General features: G+C 37.1%; 1 protein-coding gene across 1 annotated transcript in view; it reads left to right on the top strand.

Moving 5' to 3' along the window:
• Positions 1-18201, top strand: part of RELN (reelin) — a 593433-nt gene that overhangs the window by 338253 nt on the left and 236979 nt on the right. The window contains exon 11 of the mRNA XM_055420724.2: positions 17147-17292. Within this exon, the coding sequence (XP_055276699.2) occupies positions 17147-17292 (146 nt within the window). The remainder of the gene's footprint in view (positions 1-17146; positions 17293-18201) is intronic.

The following is an 18201-nucleotide window of genomic DNA, read 5'->3' as shown; positions in this document are numbered from 1 at the left end:
CTTTTTTTTTAAAATTTTTATTGGAGGCTAATTATTTTAAAATATTATATTGGTTGGTTTTGCCATACACTGACATGAATCCGCCCCGGGTGTATATGAGTTACCCCTCCCGCACCTCCCTCCCACCTCCCTCCTCCCCTTATCCTCCCTCTGGGTCATCCCTGCATACCAGCCCCGAGCATCTTGTAACATGCATCGACCCTGAACTGGCGATTCATTTCACATATGATAATATACATGTTTCAGTTCCATTCTCCCAAACCATCCCACCCTCACCCTCTCCCACAGAGTCCCAAAGACTGTTTTATACATCTGTGTCTCTTTTGCTGTATCATATACAGGGTTATCATTTGCATCTTTCTAAATTACATATATATGCATTAGTATATTATATTGGTGTTTTTCTTTCTGGCTTACATCACTCTGTATAATAGGCTCTAGTTTCATCCACCTCATTAGAACTGGTTCAAATGCATTCTTTTTAATGGCTGAGTAATACTCCATTGTGTATATGTACCAAAGCTTTCTTATCCATTCGTCTGCAGATGGACATCTAGGTTGCTTCCATGTCCTGGCTATTATAAACAATGCTGCAATGAACACTGGAGTACATGTGTCTCTTTCAATTCTGGTTTCCTCAGTATGTATGCCCAGGAGTGCGATTGCTGGATCATATGGCAGTTCTATTTCCAGTTTTTCGAGGAATCTCCACACTGTTCTCCATAGTGGCTGTACTAGTTTGCATTCCCACCAACAGTGTAAGAGGGTTCCCTTTCTCCACACCCTCTCCAGCATTTATTGCATGTAGACTTTTGGATAGCAGCCATTCTGACTGGTGTGAAATGGTATCTCATTGTGGTTTTGATTTGCATTTCTCTGATTATGAGGGATGTTGAGCATTTTTTCATGTGTTTGTTAGCCATCTTTATGTCTTCTTTGGAGAAATGTCTGTTTAGTTCTTTGGCCCATGTTTTGATTGGGTCGTTTATTTTTCTGGAATTGAGCTGCAGGAGCTGCTTGTATATTTTGGAGATGAATCCTTTATCCGTTGCTTCATTTGCTATTATTTTCTCCCATTCTGAAGGCTGTCTTTTCACCTTGCTTATAGTTTCCTTTGCTGTGCAGAAGCTTTTGATTTTAATTAGGTCCCATTTGTTTATTTTTGCTTTTATTTCCAAAATTCTGGGAGGTGGGTCTTGGAGGATCCTGCTGTGATTTATGTCGGAGAGTGTTTTGCCTACGTTCTCCTCTAGGAGTTTTATATTTTCTGGTCTTACATTTAGCTCTCTAATCCATTTTGAGTTTATTTTGGTGTATGGTGTTAGGAAGTGTTCTAGTTTCATTGTTTTACAAGTGGCTGACCAGTGTTCCCAGCACCACTTGTTAAAGAGACTGTCTTTTCTCCATTTTATATTCTTGCCTCCTTTGTCAAAGATAAGGTGTCCATAGGTGCGTGGATTTATCTCTGGGCTTTCTATTTTGTTCCATTGATCTATATGTCTGTCTTTATGCCAATACCATACTGTCTTGATGACTGTGGCTTTGTAGTAGAGCCTGAAGTCCGGCAGGTTAATTCCCCCAGTTCCATTTTTCTTCCTCAAGATTGCTTTGGCTATTCGAGGGTTTTTGTATTTCCATACAAATTGTGAGATTATTTGTTCTAGTTCTGTGAAAAATATCATTGGTAGCTTGATAGGGATTGCATTGAATGTATAAATTACTTTGGGTAGTATACTCATTTTCAAAATATTTATTCTTCCAATCCACGAACACGGTATATTTCTCCATCTATCAGTGTCCTCTTTGATTACTTTCACCAGTGTTTTATAGTTCTCTATGTACAGGTCTTTTGTTTCCTTAGGTAGATATATTCCTAAGTAGTTTATTCTTTTCGTTGCAACAGTGAATGGAATAGTTTCCTTAATTTCTCTTTCTACTTTCTCATTATTAGTGTATAGGAATGCAAGGGATTTCTGTGTGTTGATTTTATATCCTGCAACTTTACTGTATTCATTGATTAGCTCTAGTAGTTTTCTGGTAGAGTCTTTAGGGTTTTCTGTGTAGAGGATCATGTCATCAGCGAACAGTGAAAGTTTTACTTCTTCTTTTCCAATTTGGATTCCTTTTATGTCTTTTTCTGCTCTGATTGCTGTGACCAAAACTTCCAGAACTATGTTGAATAGTAGTGGTGAGAGTGGGCACCCTTGTCTTGTTCCTGACTTCAGGGGAAATTCTTTCAGTTTTTCACCATTGAGGATAATGCTTGCTGTGGGTTTGTCATATATAGCTTTTATTATGTTGAGATATGTCCCTTCTATTCCCACTTTCTGGAGGGTTTTTATCATAAATGGATGTTGAATTTTGTCGAAGGCTTTCTCTGCATCTATTGAGATAATCACATGATTTTTATTTTTCAGTTTGTTAATGTGGTGTATTACATTGATTGATTTGTGGATATTGAAGAATCCTTGCATTCCTGGGATAAAGACCACTTGGTCATGATGTATGATCTTCTTAATGTGTTGTTGGATTCTGATTGCTAGAATTTTGTTAAGGATTTTTGCATCTATGTTCATCAGTGATATTGGCCTGTAGTTTTCTTTTTTTGTGGGATCTTTACCAGTTTTTGGGATTAGTGTGATGGTGGCCTCATAGAATGAGTTTGGAAGTTTCCCTTCCTCAGCAATATGTTGTCTTTTCTAAATAATACTCATTAAAAGTATCCAAGATGCTTACATCTTAACTAAATTAGAGATTGAGTGTAACATCAGTTGAGAGATTCATTGTGCTTCATTACAGAGTAGAATTTATTCAAGGAAAAATGTCCAAGCACAGATAGGATACTCTTTGGTTAAGTAGTAACAGCTACTCGTTATTGTCCATGTATTATTCTAGGGACTTTTTATTCCAGATATGTATGTGAGATTATGTATATAATCTCATAGAGTTGATCTTTATGAACCTATAAAAAGATGAAAGTGGACGTGGAGGTGTTGAGTAACTTATCCTGAATGCTTCTCTTACCAGTGGTGGAGCCAGGATTCAAATACAGGAATCTGACTTCAGAACTCTTGCTCTCAGCTGCCTGATAACTGTGCTCTTACAAGTAGTATATAAAAACTTAAATGCTCCCTATTGGTCTTATGTTTCTTCCCAACATTTATTTGTTAATTTATCTACCTGTTTTCTTCCCCATCACTCTCTGACAGTAGACTGAAAGATTCTTTTATTTCTCATATTTTTTTATCTTGATCTAGCTTTATCCCATTTATCCTGTACAGTCTTTTCTCTGGATGACTGATTCTTTTTTTTGGCTGCACTGGGTCTTCTTTGTTGCATATGGGCTTTCTCTGGTTGTGGCGAGCAGGGGCTACTCTTAGTTGAGCCATGTGGGCTTCTCATTGCAGTAGCTTCTCTTGTTGCAGAGCATAGGCTCCAGGTGAGTGGGCTTCCATAGTTGCAGCACATGGGCTCAGTAGTTGTGGCATGTGGGCTCTAGGGCACTCGGGCTTCAGTAGTTGTGGCACATTGTTCCTGTTGCTCTGCGGCATGTAGAATCTTCCTGCACCAGGGATTGAACCTGTGTCTCCTGCATTGACAAGTGAATTCTTATCCACTGCACCACCAGGGAGGTCCTGGATGAATGATTTTTATATGTTAAAATCTAGTAAGTTCAGACCAAGCACAGGGTGCTTCCTTGTCTTCCACTCTACAACAGCTGGTTTTATTTTCACAATCATATTGACTGGTCCATCACTGCTCACCTAAAGTGAAGTTAAGGAGATAGGAGTATTAAGATATTTTCAGTAACCTATAGAGAAGGTGAACTAGAGTGAGAACAGGGGAATGCTAAAGAATTTGAAATCAACAGTCTCATGGTAGCAGACTTCCTGTGGGGAGGACGTTGGAGTCAAGAATCATATAAAAGGATGCCGCTGACAAACGATGACACCATCTTTCCTTAATAGAAATTATACCATGTGTCCTCCGTACTCAAGACCTTTGATGGCTTCCTGTGTAGGCCTTGAGGGGACAAGCCAAAGTCCCTAGCGTGTAATTCAAGGCTGTTTCCAGTCTATGTCCAGCCTAAGTTTTCATCCTTATCTCCTGTCCTCCAGCATCACAAATAAAATGGAATTTCACACTCATCCATTTAGACATGCTTTTCCATCTTTCTTTTTTCTATGCCTAGTCATTCCCCAGCATCCTTAAGGGCCCAGTTCAAATGTCATTGTCTGGATGAAGTTTTGTTTATAGCTAATGTCTGCCTCCTCCCTGTGCTGCTATAACCACGAGGTTGAATAAGCAGGACTTGAGGTTGAAGACTGTCTGCAAAATACACATTCATTCTTCTTCACTAGTGACCATTCATATTCACTCAGACAGCTTTTTAAAATCTGTATCCTTTTTGCACAAAAACTAAGTCAGGTCCCAAGACTACTGATAGACCAAAAAAGCAATCAGTCACTGTAGTAGCTAGTCTCAATTCAATAACAAATACCACATGGTTCACCATAATAATGCAAACTCCAAACTTCACCCGTAGTATCTCCTTTCCTCCAGCTGAAGTCTGCTGAGTAGAAAAGAGATAGTGGTCAACTCCTTCCCCCTCCTCCACTAAGTCATTAATCTTTGAATCATCCAGGGCTGGGTCAGGAGGAAGGAGAAGAAGCAAGAGGCAGTTATTGTTGTGAGTGGAAATTATTGATCTCATGATCTGGCAAGTGATCAAAGCTGGATTTCTCTTGGGTCCATCACAAAGCTCTTTGGATATGTCACCACTTTTCACCAAAACTGGGGATTTCTCACCTGTAGCTCCCCAGTGCATATCTCTCAGGCTATGTCTACTTCCACTACTTCCCACTGGGACTCTGACTTATGACTTCAACCTCTTTCTGCTGAGGGTTCTTTGCCCCTCCAGGAAGCCCCTGGGGGCAGGATCTTAGACCAGATTGCCTCTTGTGTGCATGAGTCCAATCCTAGTCTATAGTGAACATTTACTTTGAATCCATCATTGGGAGAAAAGAAGCTAGTTACTTCAAAATGCAGCCCTCTTGTTACCCAGCCACCTGCCAGGCAGCCCCAGTTGTTAGTTTAAGCCCTTACAGAATCCCTTCCAAGGGATGGCCTTGAAATCCTGAGCCCCAGGCTTGAGGCAAGTGGATGATACCTTCCTCCCCTGCAAGGTCATGGATGTGACTCACACTTCACCAGCAACCCTCTGGAAAGGAATCATCTCTGTGCTTTCCAGCTGCCAACCTACTTCAGCTTCAGGCTCACTCATTCTCAATTTAGGGAAGTGGCTAAGTCATTTTACCATCTCTTTTGTTAGGTCCTTATATTTGGTCCATCATTTTACTTTGGAACGAGGAGTAGCACCTGTTTTATTGGCACCTTATTTCAGCATACATATACATCTATGAGAGCGTTTACAATGTTTCTTTGTAGTTATGTTTGTCTCCCTAATTAGCATGTTAGCTTCTTAAGCTTAGGAACTGTTTCTGCTATTTTTAAATCTCCAGTGTTTGGCACATGATACATTGTGCTAGTTGAACAAATGAAAAGCTGAAAAAATACCAAGATCTAGTTTGTGAAGAAAGAAAATAAATTTTATATTCAAAGATTTCACGAGGGCAAAAATATTGTGAATGGGATTGGATATAGCAAAACTGTTAAGAAAATGAGCTTAACAGGGTTCAAATCTTGGTTTCACCATTTACTAGCCATATAGTCTTGGGCAAGACCTCTTGGTTTCTCAGTATCCTCACCTTTAACAGGGATGATAGTAGTATCCATCTCCTGTTGTGATAATTAAATAAGAAGATACATGTAAACCTTAGAACAGTGCCTGGCATATAGAAAGGTTTTAATAAGTATGTGTCTTCTTCATTGAAAATTTTGAGTACAAATAAGCTCCACAGGGAAGTGAATATAGTGAAAAATAAGTAGAAGGCAAAGGATTGAGCTGACAACCCAAATTAGGAGGGCAGAAGGAAGAAAAGGATAGAAAAATACAGAATGCCCAAATTATGTCATCCATGTATGTCATTAAGCTGATATCAGAATTAAATGAAGTAAATGGATTAAGTTGGACACAAGTATTTCCCATAGGTGTAACTTTTGGCAGTCAAACTGAGGACCAGTTTCCATTGGAATTAAGTTGAAATGACATTCACATAATTTAAAAATTAATGGTAGTTTTCACTATTAACAACAAATGATTTTTAAGTGCTGTGCATAAAATAAAGTAAGAGTAGTGAGGATGTTGATGTTGAAAATAGAGTTTAAGGGTGGCAGGTCAAATAGGAAAGATAAAAATGAGTCGCTAGCATTCATAGTACATATTTTTCCTTATCTTCTTTAGATTTGTTTCCCGCTTCTTTGATAATAATATTTAATCCATTTTACCTGAGCCTGCGCTTGTTTATCTCAAGTAGGGCAGAATGATAGAAGACCAAATAGAGTAATTAACTTAAGGAGTTATGTGATCTGGAGAACTGCAATTATAGGTCACCAGTTTAAATCTGTCCTGGGTTGGTAGAAGGCCATTACCATCTGTTGGCTCTTTAGTAATTAATATGAAGTAGGTGTCTAACAGTATCAGCTTTTAATGTAGAACCCGACCTTATGTTTGTTGCGCTTTTTTATTTGGATTGGTAAGCTAAAGAGGACTGTAAGAGGTTACAGAATTAATATGTTCTTCCTAGGCAGCCATCTGTGTTTCTCCTCCATTCTCTTTGCAAGTTCATGGCCTTGTCTGACTTAGCATCCAGTGTTTTTCCAGAGAGCTTGCCCATGTGGAAGAAAAGGGGCAACACATTCTTAGAGTGTTTCTAATTACCATCATGATTTTATTATTTCCCATGAATCCCTAAGCAGCCCTCTGTTCACAACCAAATAGGTGGGGCTCTAAATGCCTATAAATCTAGTCCTGGAAGTCAGAAAGCTCCCCAGAGCACCACCCTCATTAGCAATCTCCACAGTAAGCCAGCCGTGGACTCAGAAAGGCAAGGAGTCTGAACTCACTTGATGTTGAATCACCTGTCTTAATTACTGGTTGTAATAATATTTCCTTCTTCTATAGACAATTGCATCCTTTCTTTTTTTATACTTTCATAAATGATTTCTAGACTAATCAAGAATTTCTTGTGTCAGTTGTTTCTATTCTGAAGATACAGGATATACTGTGTCAGTCTGCAGTTGCTGGAATCGGCTGCTGCTGCCACAGCTGCCATTCCCTGGCAGCACCTCTCACTATGAGGTGGCTGTGGGTGTTTTGCCACATTTAATAGTGGAAGGCACATTCTTCCTGCCTGAAATGGGAGAATGATTAATCTAAGGGCAACTTCTGGTGCTCTGACTCTTTGAGAATGGTATTGGTTTTATCATCAAAGTTTAAGGGAAATGGTTGATTTGTTTTTCAGCCCCTTCCATTTCAAACATATAGAATCAAGAATCAGTGTTTCACCTTGGGTAGGATTCTGATACCCATCTCCATTGAGTAGCATGGATACTGGATAATAAATAATAATAACAACTATAATTATGATAAGTAGTAATAGAAGCCATAGTAATGGTGGCATTTCATGAATCATCTGTAGTTGCCAGCACTATTAGGAAAGCCTTTTGATCTAAACTTTGTATCTACAGTAGGTAAACACTGATGTCTATAAAGAGCCTGAGAACTTAGTGCCCAAGTTTCTTTAGTCATTCTTGAAACATCCAGACGAATCCATCAAAGTTATCCTTCCTAACTCCTCAAACACACATACTGCAATCTGAAAATGTCCTTAAATTCAAGTTCAAAGAAAAGTGCTAAATGTAAAATTTTAAAGGGGTGGAGCTGTTGCAGCTACCTGCTTTCTATAACTCACCGTTAAAGAAAGGACCTGCAAAGGTCAGGAAAGTACTCAGAAGAACCCAGGAGCAAATGATTTGGAAAGAGGTATGAGGAGATATTTTGGGGTTTGTTTTTTCTGTTTTTTCTATCCTTTAATAGTACCCAGTGAAGCAAAATTTCCAAACGGATCAATATGCCATGGAGGTAAATATTGGTCAAGCAGCTGCTTCATTTTGTTTATTCACCCCCATCTTTGGTGGCAGCCAAAATTTGTATTTTGAAAGCATGAAGCATCCACAACTCCTTGATATCTGTGTGGGAGAGAGAATGCATGCTTTGCTCAGTCACTGTTAATAAATGTTTATATCTGCTCAGCTAGCCTGGTTACCCTCAGCTTGCAAAGGCATAAATCACTGGATTCTGTCAACTCTGGAATTGACCCACAGATTAAATGCAGATCACTAGAAGATAGATGCTGTTCCATGTATTTTTTATTTTTAAGAAATCTTCCCACTCTGATTGCTGTGCCTGCACCTGCTAATCTTTTTCTATTTATTATCCTAGTTCATTGTATGGATAGCAAAGAATGCCAGATTACTCCTTCTGCACATTTATGTCAACTTGTGTTGAGAAGTAAATCAACATTAAATGTCACAGTTTCTGTTCTGAAAGTTTGTCCTTTAGAATAGGCTGTGATCAAATGTATTTAAAATTTTTCTTAAAAAGTAATTTATTAAATTTTGCAAATGTATGACAAGGATTGGGAGTAACTAAGTATACAGAATTTAGAAGGGCCATATCTTAATCTTTTATTTCTACTTCCAGTTAGACTGCTTCCTCTCTCTTCCATTTACTGTTGATAAATATCCAATAATAATGTCAATTTTCCTAGTTTAACAAACACCAAAGGCCCTAATGAGGAGCCATTAGGTGAATTAGGTAAATCAACAACCCATTAAGGAGAAGCATTAAGTCAGAAAAGAGAGTCTATTAATTTTCTTATAGCTCTTGTACATTATGCATTTGCCAGATTCATTATCCCAGTGGACACTAGACAGATCTCCAGTCCTGAATAAGAATTGGAGCTTTCATTCTGGGGTTCTGCTGTCACTTGTCTGATACTATTATCACAAGTTGTTGAATCATTAATGGAGAATGAAGGTCGTAACATCCAAATTATGGGGAAAATGTAAACTAATTTGTCTGAAAATGTGAAGTCTTAACACAGTTGAGGCTAGTGAAAAAAATCAAAGTCAAATGGTGAAAGGGATGATTACATTCAAATCAGAATTTATTTCTAAATGTGTGTTTTGGGAATATAGTCCCCTAGCAGAGCAATATCTGCCTGCTATAATGCCTAACTTGTCTTCCATAAGTTGGGCACCCCAGAAAAAGGTTTCAAAAATCCATTTAATGATTTTCTTTTTTTAGACTGTAAGGACAAACAGGAGGAGATCAGATATGCTTTCCAGAAATATGCTTTGCAAATCGCTATACTGGAAGCTATCTGGTCTGTGACTTGAGGGATTTGAGTACTGGCTTTCTAATGAGGATAAACTTGAGCTCAGTAAGACTTGTGGCTAGACCATGTTCTCATGTCTTTTTCTATTAAGAATCGGAATGTTAACTACGATTTTCTGGCTAGATTCCAGCTTGGATAATTGCATGCTGTCTCTCTAAATTCGCTTTGCTTGGGATGTTCTTCATTTTGGATTGCATTGCTCTTATTGTCATGTTTCCCCCAAGAGGTGGGTACATGATATTGTAAAATGAGCCAGAATATAATTTGTTAAACTAATAAGAGTACTTTGGGGATGAAGGGTTAAATGTAAGTAGTCTGTTTTTCACAATTTCCCCCCAATGAAGCCTATTTGTACAGTAATTAATGTGGAATAGCATTAGTGAAACATGGAATTGAGCCAAATCACCATGACAAGAGTGGCAATAACACAGAAACAAATAATTTCAATGAATTCTACTAAAAATAACCATTCAAACAAATTGCCAGAGCCTCCCTTTTCTTGTTTATGATCTGAAGCTGACACATTTAATCACTAATTATTACAAATTAATATATATTCAATGTGAAATTTATTTTATTCTATATGAACATATAAAACCTAGTAACATTTCCCATCATCTTTGTACTTAGCATAGCACAGAGCTCAATTATTTGCATAGTGGTACTCATTAAGGTAAGGTTTGTTAAATGAATGAAGATAGGGGATGAAAGAAGGAAGGGAATTAGCATTTACTGAGAAGGCAATGGCACCCCACTCCAGTGCTCTTGCCTAGGAAATCCCATGGATGGAGGAGCCTGGTAGGCTGCAGTCCGTGGGGTCGCTAAGGGTTGGACACAACTGAGCGACTTCACTTTCACTTTTCACTTTCACACATTGGAGAAGGAAATGGCAACCCACTCCAGTGTTCTTGCCTGGAGAATCCCAGGGACGGGGGAGCCTGGTGGGCTTCCGTCTATGGGGTCACACAGAGTCGGACACGACTGAAGTGACTTAGCGGCAGAATAAGCATGTTACTTGCACTATCTCATTTAATCCTCACAATTGCCCTCATTTCACAGACAAAAATAAAGAGGCTCCTAGAGCTAAGTGACTTCTCCAAGATCAAACAACTTTGATTTTCAAAGCCAGTTACATTATATAATAAAGTCCCAGCCCTTTTGTTCCTCAGTATCTTATAGCTTCCCATGTTGTGTCTGGTGTTCTGGGCCTTAATTTGAGGAGGCAAGACTGAAAACCTCAGACACTGTGAAAGTCATATTGATCTCTACAGACAAGGTTAACAACTGCTCTGTGGAATTTTTCATTGTTATTCTTTCTCTCATTACTCCAATTCAGATCTGTCACTATGGCTGTTTTAGAATTGTCATAACTATTGCCAAATAATTACACACTTGTCACAAAATATACCATAAATTGAATCTTTTTGAATCGTAGTATAAAGTGGTTCAAATGCTTAATGAATCCCAAAAATAATGAGAAAAAAAAAGACTCTTTGAACTCCCTAAAATTTGCTCACTGTGGTTGAATCTATTGTGTTGACTAGAGAAAATGCACTTCAGCCCTCCTGCACCTGGACTGTGTTTATAGCCAAGTTATCAGTTTTTTAACTGGTATTAAATTACCTAGAAATTGAATGTGTGCAAAATGAAAGAAATTCATTTTGCCTCATGAAAGAAATCACTCTCTTCCTATTTTTTTTCTTTATAAGCATGAAAGTCTATACCTTTAAATACCATTGAACCAGGATGTAGGAAATATATATTTCTATATGATAATAGCTATAGCATGGTGAGAAGCTTAGTAAACACAATGATATGTAATGCTGTAGGTCAGTCCATTTCTGGTCACTCAGTCACACATCTCACTTTAATCCAGAAACTTTTATACCACTATATTTTGTTTCCAACCAGACAGTGGCTAATTTATGGCTCTGCCAACAATGCCATTTTAATTAATTTTATTCATCTTATTTCTCTTTTCTCTGCTCTTCGTATCTCATCTGTTTGCATTGCCTAGATTTTAATTAAAAAACCTCTCCTCTCTAAGGAGCAATCTGAAGTGGCAAAAATAATCACTTAAAATATTACAGTCATTAAAAAATTGGCTGTGGTGGAAGCCATGCATTTTCAATTTTCCTACAGATGATGTTTTAGCTTCCTTTTAAAGTGCACTTTGTATCTGAATTGTCTGCCACCAGCCAGCTTGGCTATCAAAAATGGTCTTCCAGCTGGGTGGGCTGAGTGACAACTCCTTAATGGAGGAAATGGATGGCTCTCTGCTCATGTGGAGGGGAAGGCACACCAGGCAGATTTCATTCCATCTGCCACCAGCTCTCTGCAAGCTGGCATTGCCCAAATGCCCAGTATACTCACTCCAACTAAAAGGATATCGTCAAAAATAAATTGTAAGGCTACAGATACCTGAAAGAATCATCAGGGCCATTAGACCCCAGGGAGATAATATTAAGAGGTGCCTCAGTGCTCATCTTTGATGAAAACCTAATTAAACTATGGTGGTGGTGATTGCAAGTACTTTTTTTACAAGTACAGAGGTGAAGTCATTAACATTTTCAGCAGAGTTTAGAGAGCAACCTTAGGAAAATGCTATCCTGAGTGGTGGCCAAAGACTTGTTATATTGAGGAATTTGCACTGATGTTTCCTGTTTATGTTTTTCTGAATGGCAAACTCATGTCACTTAGTTACAGTGTGTTCTGCTTTTCGAGTAAAGGAAATCCATGTAACAGCAAAGTAGAGAAATATTTTTGACTGATAGATGGAAACAAGGATGATATATTAGGGATTTTTAAAAACTGGAGCTTTCCTAGTACTTAGAAGTATAAATTATGTGTCATTGGTCAATGCTAAAATAATGAAATGAAGTGAAAATGATATTTAATGTCATTATGTAATTAGGAGGGCTAAGGATAGAAATATATAGAACCATCTGCATAATTTATATCTTTATTTTACTCAAAATAAATTCTTAATTATTTGATATTCACCATAAGTTTATTCAAAAGTTGAGACTCAGAAAGTCACGTTATTTGTAATCATTTGTTCAAGAAAACCTGCTATATTTTTACCATACTCAATATAAAATTGTCCTGAATTCCAAAGTATTCTTGTTTTTATTGTATCAAGAGCTCATATATCTCACAGAATTAGAAATTTAACTGTTTTATGAAGTTGTTTAGATTTTAATTGTCATTGCATGTGAAGGACATGAATTTGAATAGATGCAAAGCAAAAACAACTGGATATTAAAATCAGTGAGTAATTTCCTAAAATTCTGTTCATTCTTTAAATTCACATTTTGTTTGGATTTTAAACATAAACACATGTATGTTATACAATGAAAGTTCATCTGTAAGAAAAGTGGCAGCAGACACCTTGCATCGTTAAGTTTTCCTTAGGGAAATGTTTGATAATCTGCCAACATTTGGAGAGCTTTAAAGTTCTAATTCATGATTCAGTATATTCTGAAAATTAATGAATGATTTAATATTTTACCATATTGTATTGTGCAGTGTATTCTTTTACATTTTATTAAAGGTTTTAAGTTGTTCTGAAGAATTTTAATGACTTACAATGAGAAACACAGTTCAAAATAGATTTAAATGTTCTATTTCTCTGTAACCTACTGCCTATACTGCTAAGGGAATATAATAGCTTACTTTTGAAAAATAGCATATTCAGAAATAAAATAACAATTATTTTGTAGCACTTAGAGATTTCCAAAAAACCACTTCCACATATAATATAATTTGTGCTTCTTACAGTGTCTCTGCTGCTACTGCTACTGCTGCTGCTAAGTCACTTCAGTCGTGTCCGACTCTGTGTGACCCCATAGACAGAAGCCCACCAGGCTCCCCCGTCCCTGGGATTCTCCAGGCAAGAACACTGGAGTGGGTTGCCATTTTTAGTGGCCCTAGTCTACAGCCTAAGAAACTGAGGCCTCAGTTCAGTCGCTCAGTCGTGTCCGACTCTCTGCGACCCCATGAATCACAGCACGCCAGGCCTCCCTGTCCATCACCAACTCCCAGAGTTCACTCAAACTCATGTCCATCGAGTGTGATGCCATCCAGCCATCTCATTCTCTGTCATCCCCTTCTCCTCCCGCCCCCAATCCTTCCCAGCATCAGAGTCTTTTTAGTGAGTCAACTCGTCGCATGAATAAATGGGTTAAATGAGTTGTGCAGAACCATGTAGCCATTCAGTAGAGAAAATGCATCAGAACATGCCTCCTTTTTTTAAATTTATTTTTTAATTGAAAGATAATTGCTTTACAGAATTTTGTTCTTTTCTGTCAAACATCAACACAGAACATGCCTTCTGATTCTGATCCCCAAACTCCTTGAGGATGGACAGTAACTGAGTTTATATTCCATGTCAAGAATGCTTTTAGTTTCTAGTATTTGGGTTTTTTTTTTAAATAACCTTAATCTCCTCAGCTCAATTAATTGAATTGGGTTCAAGGGGGAAGTTCAAGCACCTCTACCCATACAGGGTATAAAGGTATATGGACAGTTAATTTTTTTTCCAGTTTTATTGAGGTGTTGATATGTAACATTATAGAAGTTTAAGGTATACAGCATAATTATTTCACTACATACATCGTGAAATGGTTATCCAAGTGAGTTTAGTGAACACCCATAATCTCACAGAGATACAAAATTAAGAAATATAAAAAATATATTTTGATAGCTAGTTTATAACAGTTGTATTGTCACACATGGTCTACTAAACCACCAAATGTGTTTGGTAACAGCCAAATAACTAACAAAAAGATCCTTTAAAATATACCTTAGTTTTTTAAAAATACTTATTTTAAGTTTGTGAAATGAGTTTAACAATATGGTATTCAGTTTCATAATGATGTTTCTTTACATAAATTTTCCATCTCAACTAAATTAGGAGAAGGCAATGGCACCCCACTCCAGTACTCTTGCCTGGAAAATCACAGGGACAGAGGAGCCTGGTAGGCTAAGAGTCGGACACGACTGAGCGACTTCACTTTCACTTTTCATTTTCATGTATTGGAGAAGGAAATGGCAACCCACTCCAGTGTTCTTGCCTGGAGAATCCCAGGGACTGGGGTGCCTGGTGGGCTGCCATCTATGGGGTCGCACAGAGTCAGACACAAGTGAAGCGACTTAGCAGCAGCAGCAACTAAATTAAAATATGCATCAAATATGTTAATAAATAAATCTTGGAAGAGTAGCAAAGCATAATTATGTGTAACACAGCGTCTTCAAATATTAACAAACAGTTCTGAAGTAAACAGAATCAAAATGGAAATAATTAAATTGACGTTTAGTCAGAAGTGACCAAGATTTTATATTAAGCAAATCACTCTTTTCATTACACAAATATATTCTTCTAAATGGTAACATGAGATTATTCCATTTTCTTGTGTATAGATGTTTCATGGTTGCCTCTTACTTGGACATTGACCTAATATCATTTGCATCAATGTAAAAGTCATATTGATTCCAAATGAATATAGACCACAAAGAGTCGGACCCAAATAAGTGACTGAGCTGAACTGAACTGCAGTTGCTCAGGATTCCAGAATGAGAAGATAATCGTAAAATCCGCTATTTAAGAGCTTGGTGGCTTTATTATTAGGAAGGTAATCTTTGTTATTCTAGGTGGCATTCCATTATCTTTATAGAGTACATAGTAGCAGAGGATCTTTGGGTTTGTCATTGCTCGACAGTTTCATTTTACTGTTAAATAAACTAAATCCTAGTTTTGATCAATGTGTGTGGATTAAGGATTGCATATAATGAGCTCAGTGTAGCATCCATGAGTAATGTGTACTCATTGTGGTGTGAAGAAGATCTTCAAGCAGGTGAAGCCTGCCACACAGTATAGCATTATCTAACCTGGGGGCTTCCCTGGTGGCTCAGATGGTAAAAAATATACCTGCAATATGGGAGACCTGGGTTTGATCCCTGGATTAGGAAGATCCCTTAGAGAAGAGAATGTCTACCCACTCCAGTATTCTTGCCTGGAGAATTCCATGGATAGAGGAACCTGTGGGCTATAGTCCAGGAGATTGCAAAGAATCAGATACGACTAATCAACTAACACTTTCACTTTCAAGCTGATGAGAGGCACAGTGTGTATGCCTTATGTCTTAGTGCTGTGAAATGACTCCCCCAAGATCATATGCTCCAACTCTCCTGAATGTCTGGAAACTTCTGGAAGCTTTTTTACTTTCAATATAGTAGTCTGATTTCCCTCCCCATTGATTTTATCTGCCACAATTAGTTTAATTGTCATAAAATATTTCTTTGCACATATTACTGCTCTGTTTTAGAACATCACCACTGATGGAATATAACATGATCTCAGAATATCATTTAAGATCCTCTACAGTCAGGCTCCAATCTAATTCGCAAAATTATGCCTACTTATCACCTGTCATTCATTCATATTTATCATCCAACTTGGATTTTTATTCATCCTTTAAAGCCAATTGAAGACCTATTCTTCCATGAAGCCTGCTCATTTAGACCAGCCCTGGACACAGTGACTACTACCTTCTTTCACTCTTTAGCACTTCCCATATGCTGCCTTTGATACATCTCAACTTGGCTGTACTCTTTAGAGCAAAAATTAGATTATTATTATAATCAATTGTAAACCTCTTCCCTCCACTGATTTCCTTGATGCTTCCTACTTTGTGAGTTTTCCATAAAAATTAATTACCTGAAAGACATAACCATATCATAATTTATTCATTTATTAAATTATTCAACAAATATTTTTTAATTACTGCCATATGCCAAGCATTATGCTAAGACCTGGAATACAGGAATATGATCCTTGCCCTACAGAACCTACAGTCACAGGATCTAACTGAAATTCTCTGTCCAATTATTTTTCATTTCTATTTTAAGAGTATATAAAACTTGAAAGAATGTGTGATCTTTTATTTATTAGCATGTCTCTATATGTCACATTACCAGAAAATGATTAATGCAAAAACTTATCATATTTTTGAAAGTTAAGACTCAGTTTACCCAGCTCTATAGTTGGATCTTGCCTTTGATTCTTCACTTGAAGCTGGAAAAAAAAAGTATATTAAAAAAACAAGCATTACAAGAAATTGTTTTTCTTTATTTTTTGTAAGCCTGGTGTTCTTTTGGAGAATGACAAAGTTTATTGTTTACAGGCTTCTCATTAGGGACATCATGTACTTCCTAGATCTGGTAAGAAACTTTTACTCAAAAGCTGACTGAGAATATACAGTCATATCAGGGATTACTTTGACCTTTTCTGTATTCCATGTTTTGATTAGGAAGCTATTCTGCTCATATCCCATTTAGAGACAAATTGTGAAAGGCTTGAATGGCAAGCCAGAAATATATGGAATATTGAAAAGGTCAGTGTGATTTAAGTCCATAACCACAGTATTGAAAATATATGACGAGTCATTATCACACTTAATTCCCACAACAAGGACTGTGGTAAAGACAGGAAATTATTTCAATTAAAATATTCTTGTTTCACACTGAAGGCTGAGGTGGCAAAGCTCAAATGGTCTCTTGACTCCTCTTTTTGTGATAACTTAATAAGTTAGAAAGAAATTGTAACTGAATTAAATAAGACCAAAAAAAAAAGAAAAAGTGGTAACAATCTCTTTTGATTTCAGAGTCCATCGTAGAGGGAATAATATAGTGACTTTTCTAAAAACTCTAATTATACATGAATAAGACAGATGCAGCCACAAAACCAATTCAATGGACACCCCACGCTCTCTTTTTATCTACAGCATAGCTGTCAGTCAGATGGGAACTCCATTTATTTCCATGGAAATGAAGGCAGTGAGTTCAATTTTGCCACCACCCGGGATGTAGATCTTTCTACAGAGGATATTCAAGAGCAGTGGTCAGAAGAATTTGAGAGCCAGCCTACAGGGTAAGTAATTGTTATCTCCCATGCTGTGTGTAGCACTTACATTTATTCCACTGGACATATTTTAAATGCATATTGTTAACTAGCAAAAGCATACTTAGGTCAATACTGGAGAGTCTTATCATGGACAAGCCAAAGGGGTACACTTATCTTAAAAATTCTTTATTAAGCAGTCAACTATTTTATGCATACTAAAAATTTTTGATTGCAAATATCTTTTAACTTCAGTTGAAACTTACATCTCCTCTTTGTTTATGCAGCTTTTACCAGGAAAAGTTTTGGTTTTGTTTTTTTCAATGTGTATAGCATATAAAGTCTTTCCACTCCTTTTATATTGAGACTTTCAGTTGTCTCCCTGGGATCTGAGATTTATATAGATGCTGTTACCGATTTTTAATGGAATATGGTTTTGATCTATAACAAATTAGTTGTTTGGGGGGTAAAATTTACCATTTAGAGATTTTTTAAAGGAAGGATATGGGCCTGACATTGAAACAATGAAGATGGTTTGGTGGTAGTATTTTCTTGCTTTTCTAAACTGAGTGCCTTCTTCTGGGCCCAGTGTCCCTAAGATATTTCTATTAATTGAATGGGACTTTCAGAAGTTCAAATTGAGAGAAATTAACAGGTTCAGAGAATCAAAATTCATAAGATAGTGTGTGTCGGAATTCTAGAAATTTTCTGGTTCTCACCTGGCCTTTTTTTTCTTTTTTTCAATACATGTACACTTGTAATCAGAACACCAGGTTCTTACTGTTCAGTGCATGTTTTCTGAAACCATGATGAAGGTGAATGAAATTAACATAAAATATAGTTTCATAATGATTATGAAATAGCAATGACTTAACTGTTAGCTATCAGAAACTTTTCAAGAATACAACATTTGAGGTATTTACATATCTCTGATCTCAA

This window comes from Moschus berezovskii, chromosome 3, assembly GCF_049115385.1.
Source record: "Moschus berezovskii isolate FMDL1 chromosome 3, NW_MosBer_1.0, whole genome shotgun sequence".
NCBI classification, from domain to species: Eukaryota; Metazoa; Chordata; class Mammalia; order Artiodactyla; family Moschidae; genus Moschus; species Moschus berezovskii.
Note: the sequence above shows the minus strand (reverse complement) of the source record. Positions and strands in the feature narration are given on the sequence as shown.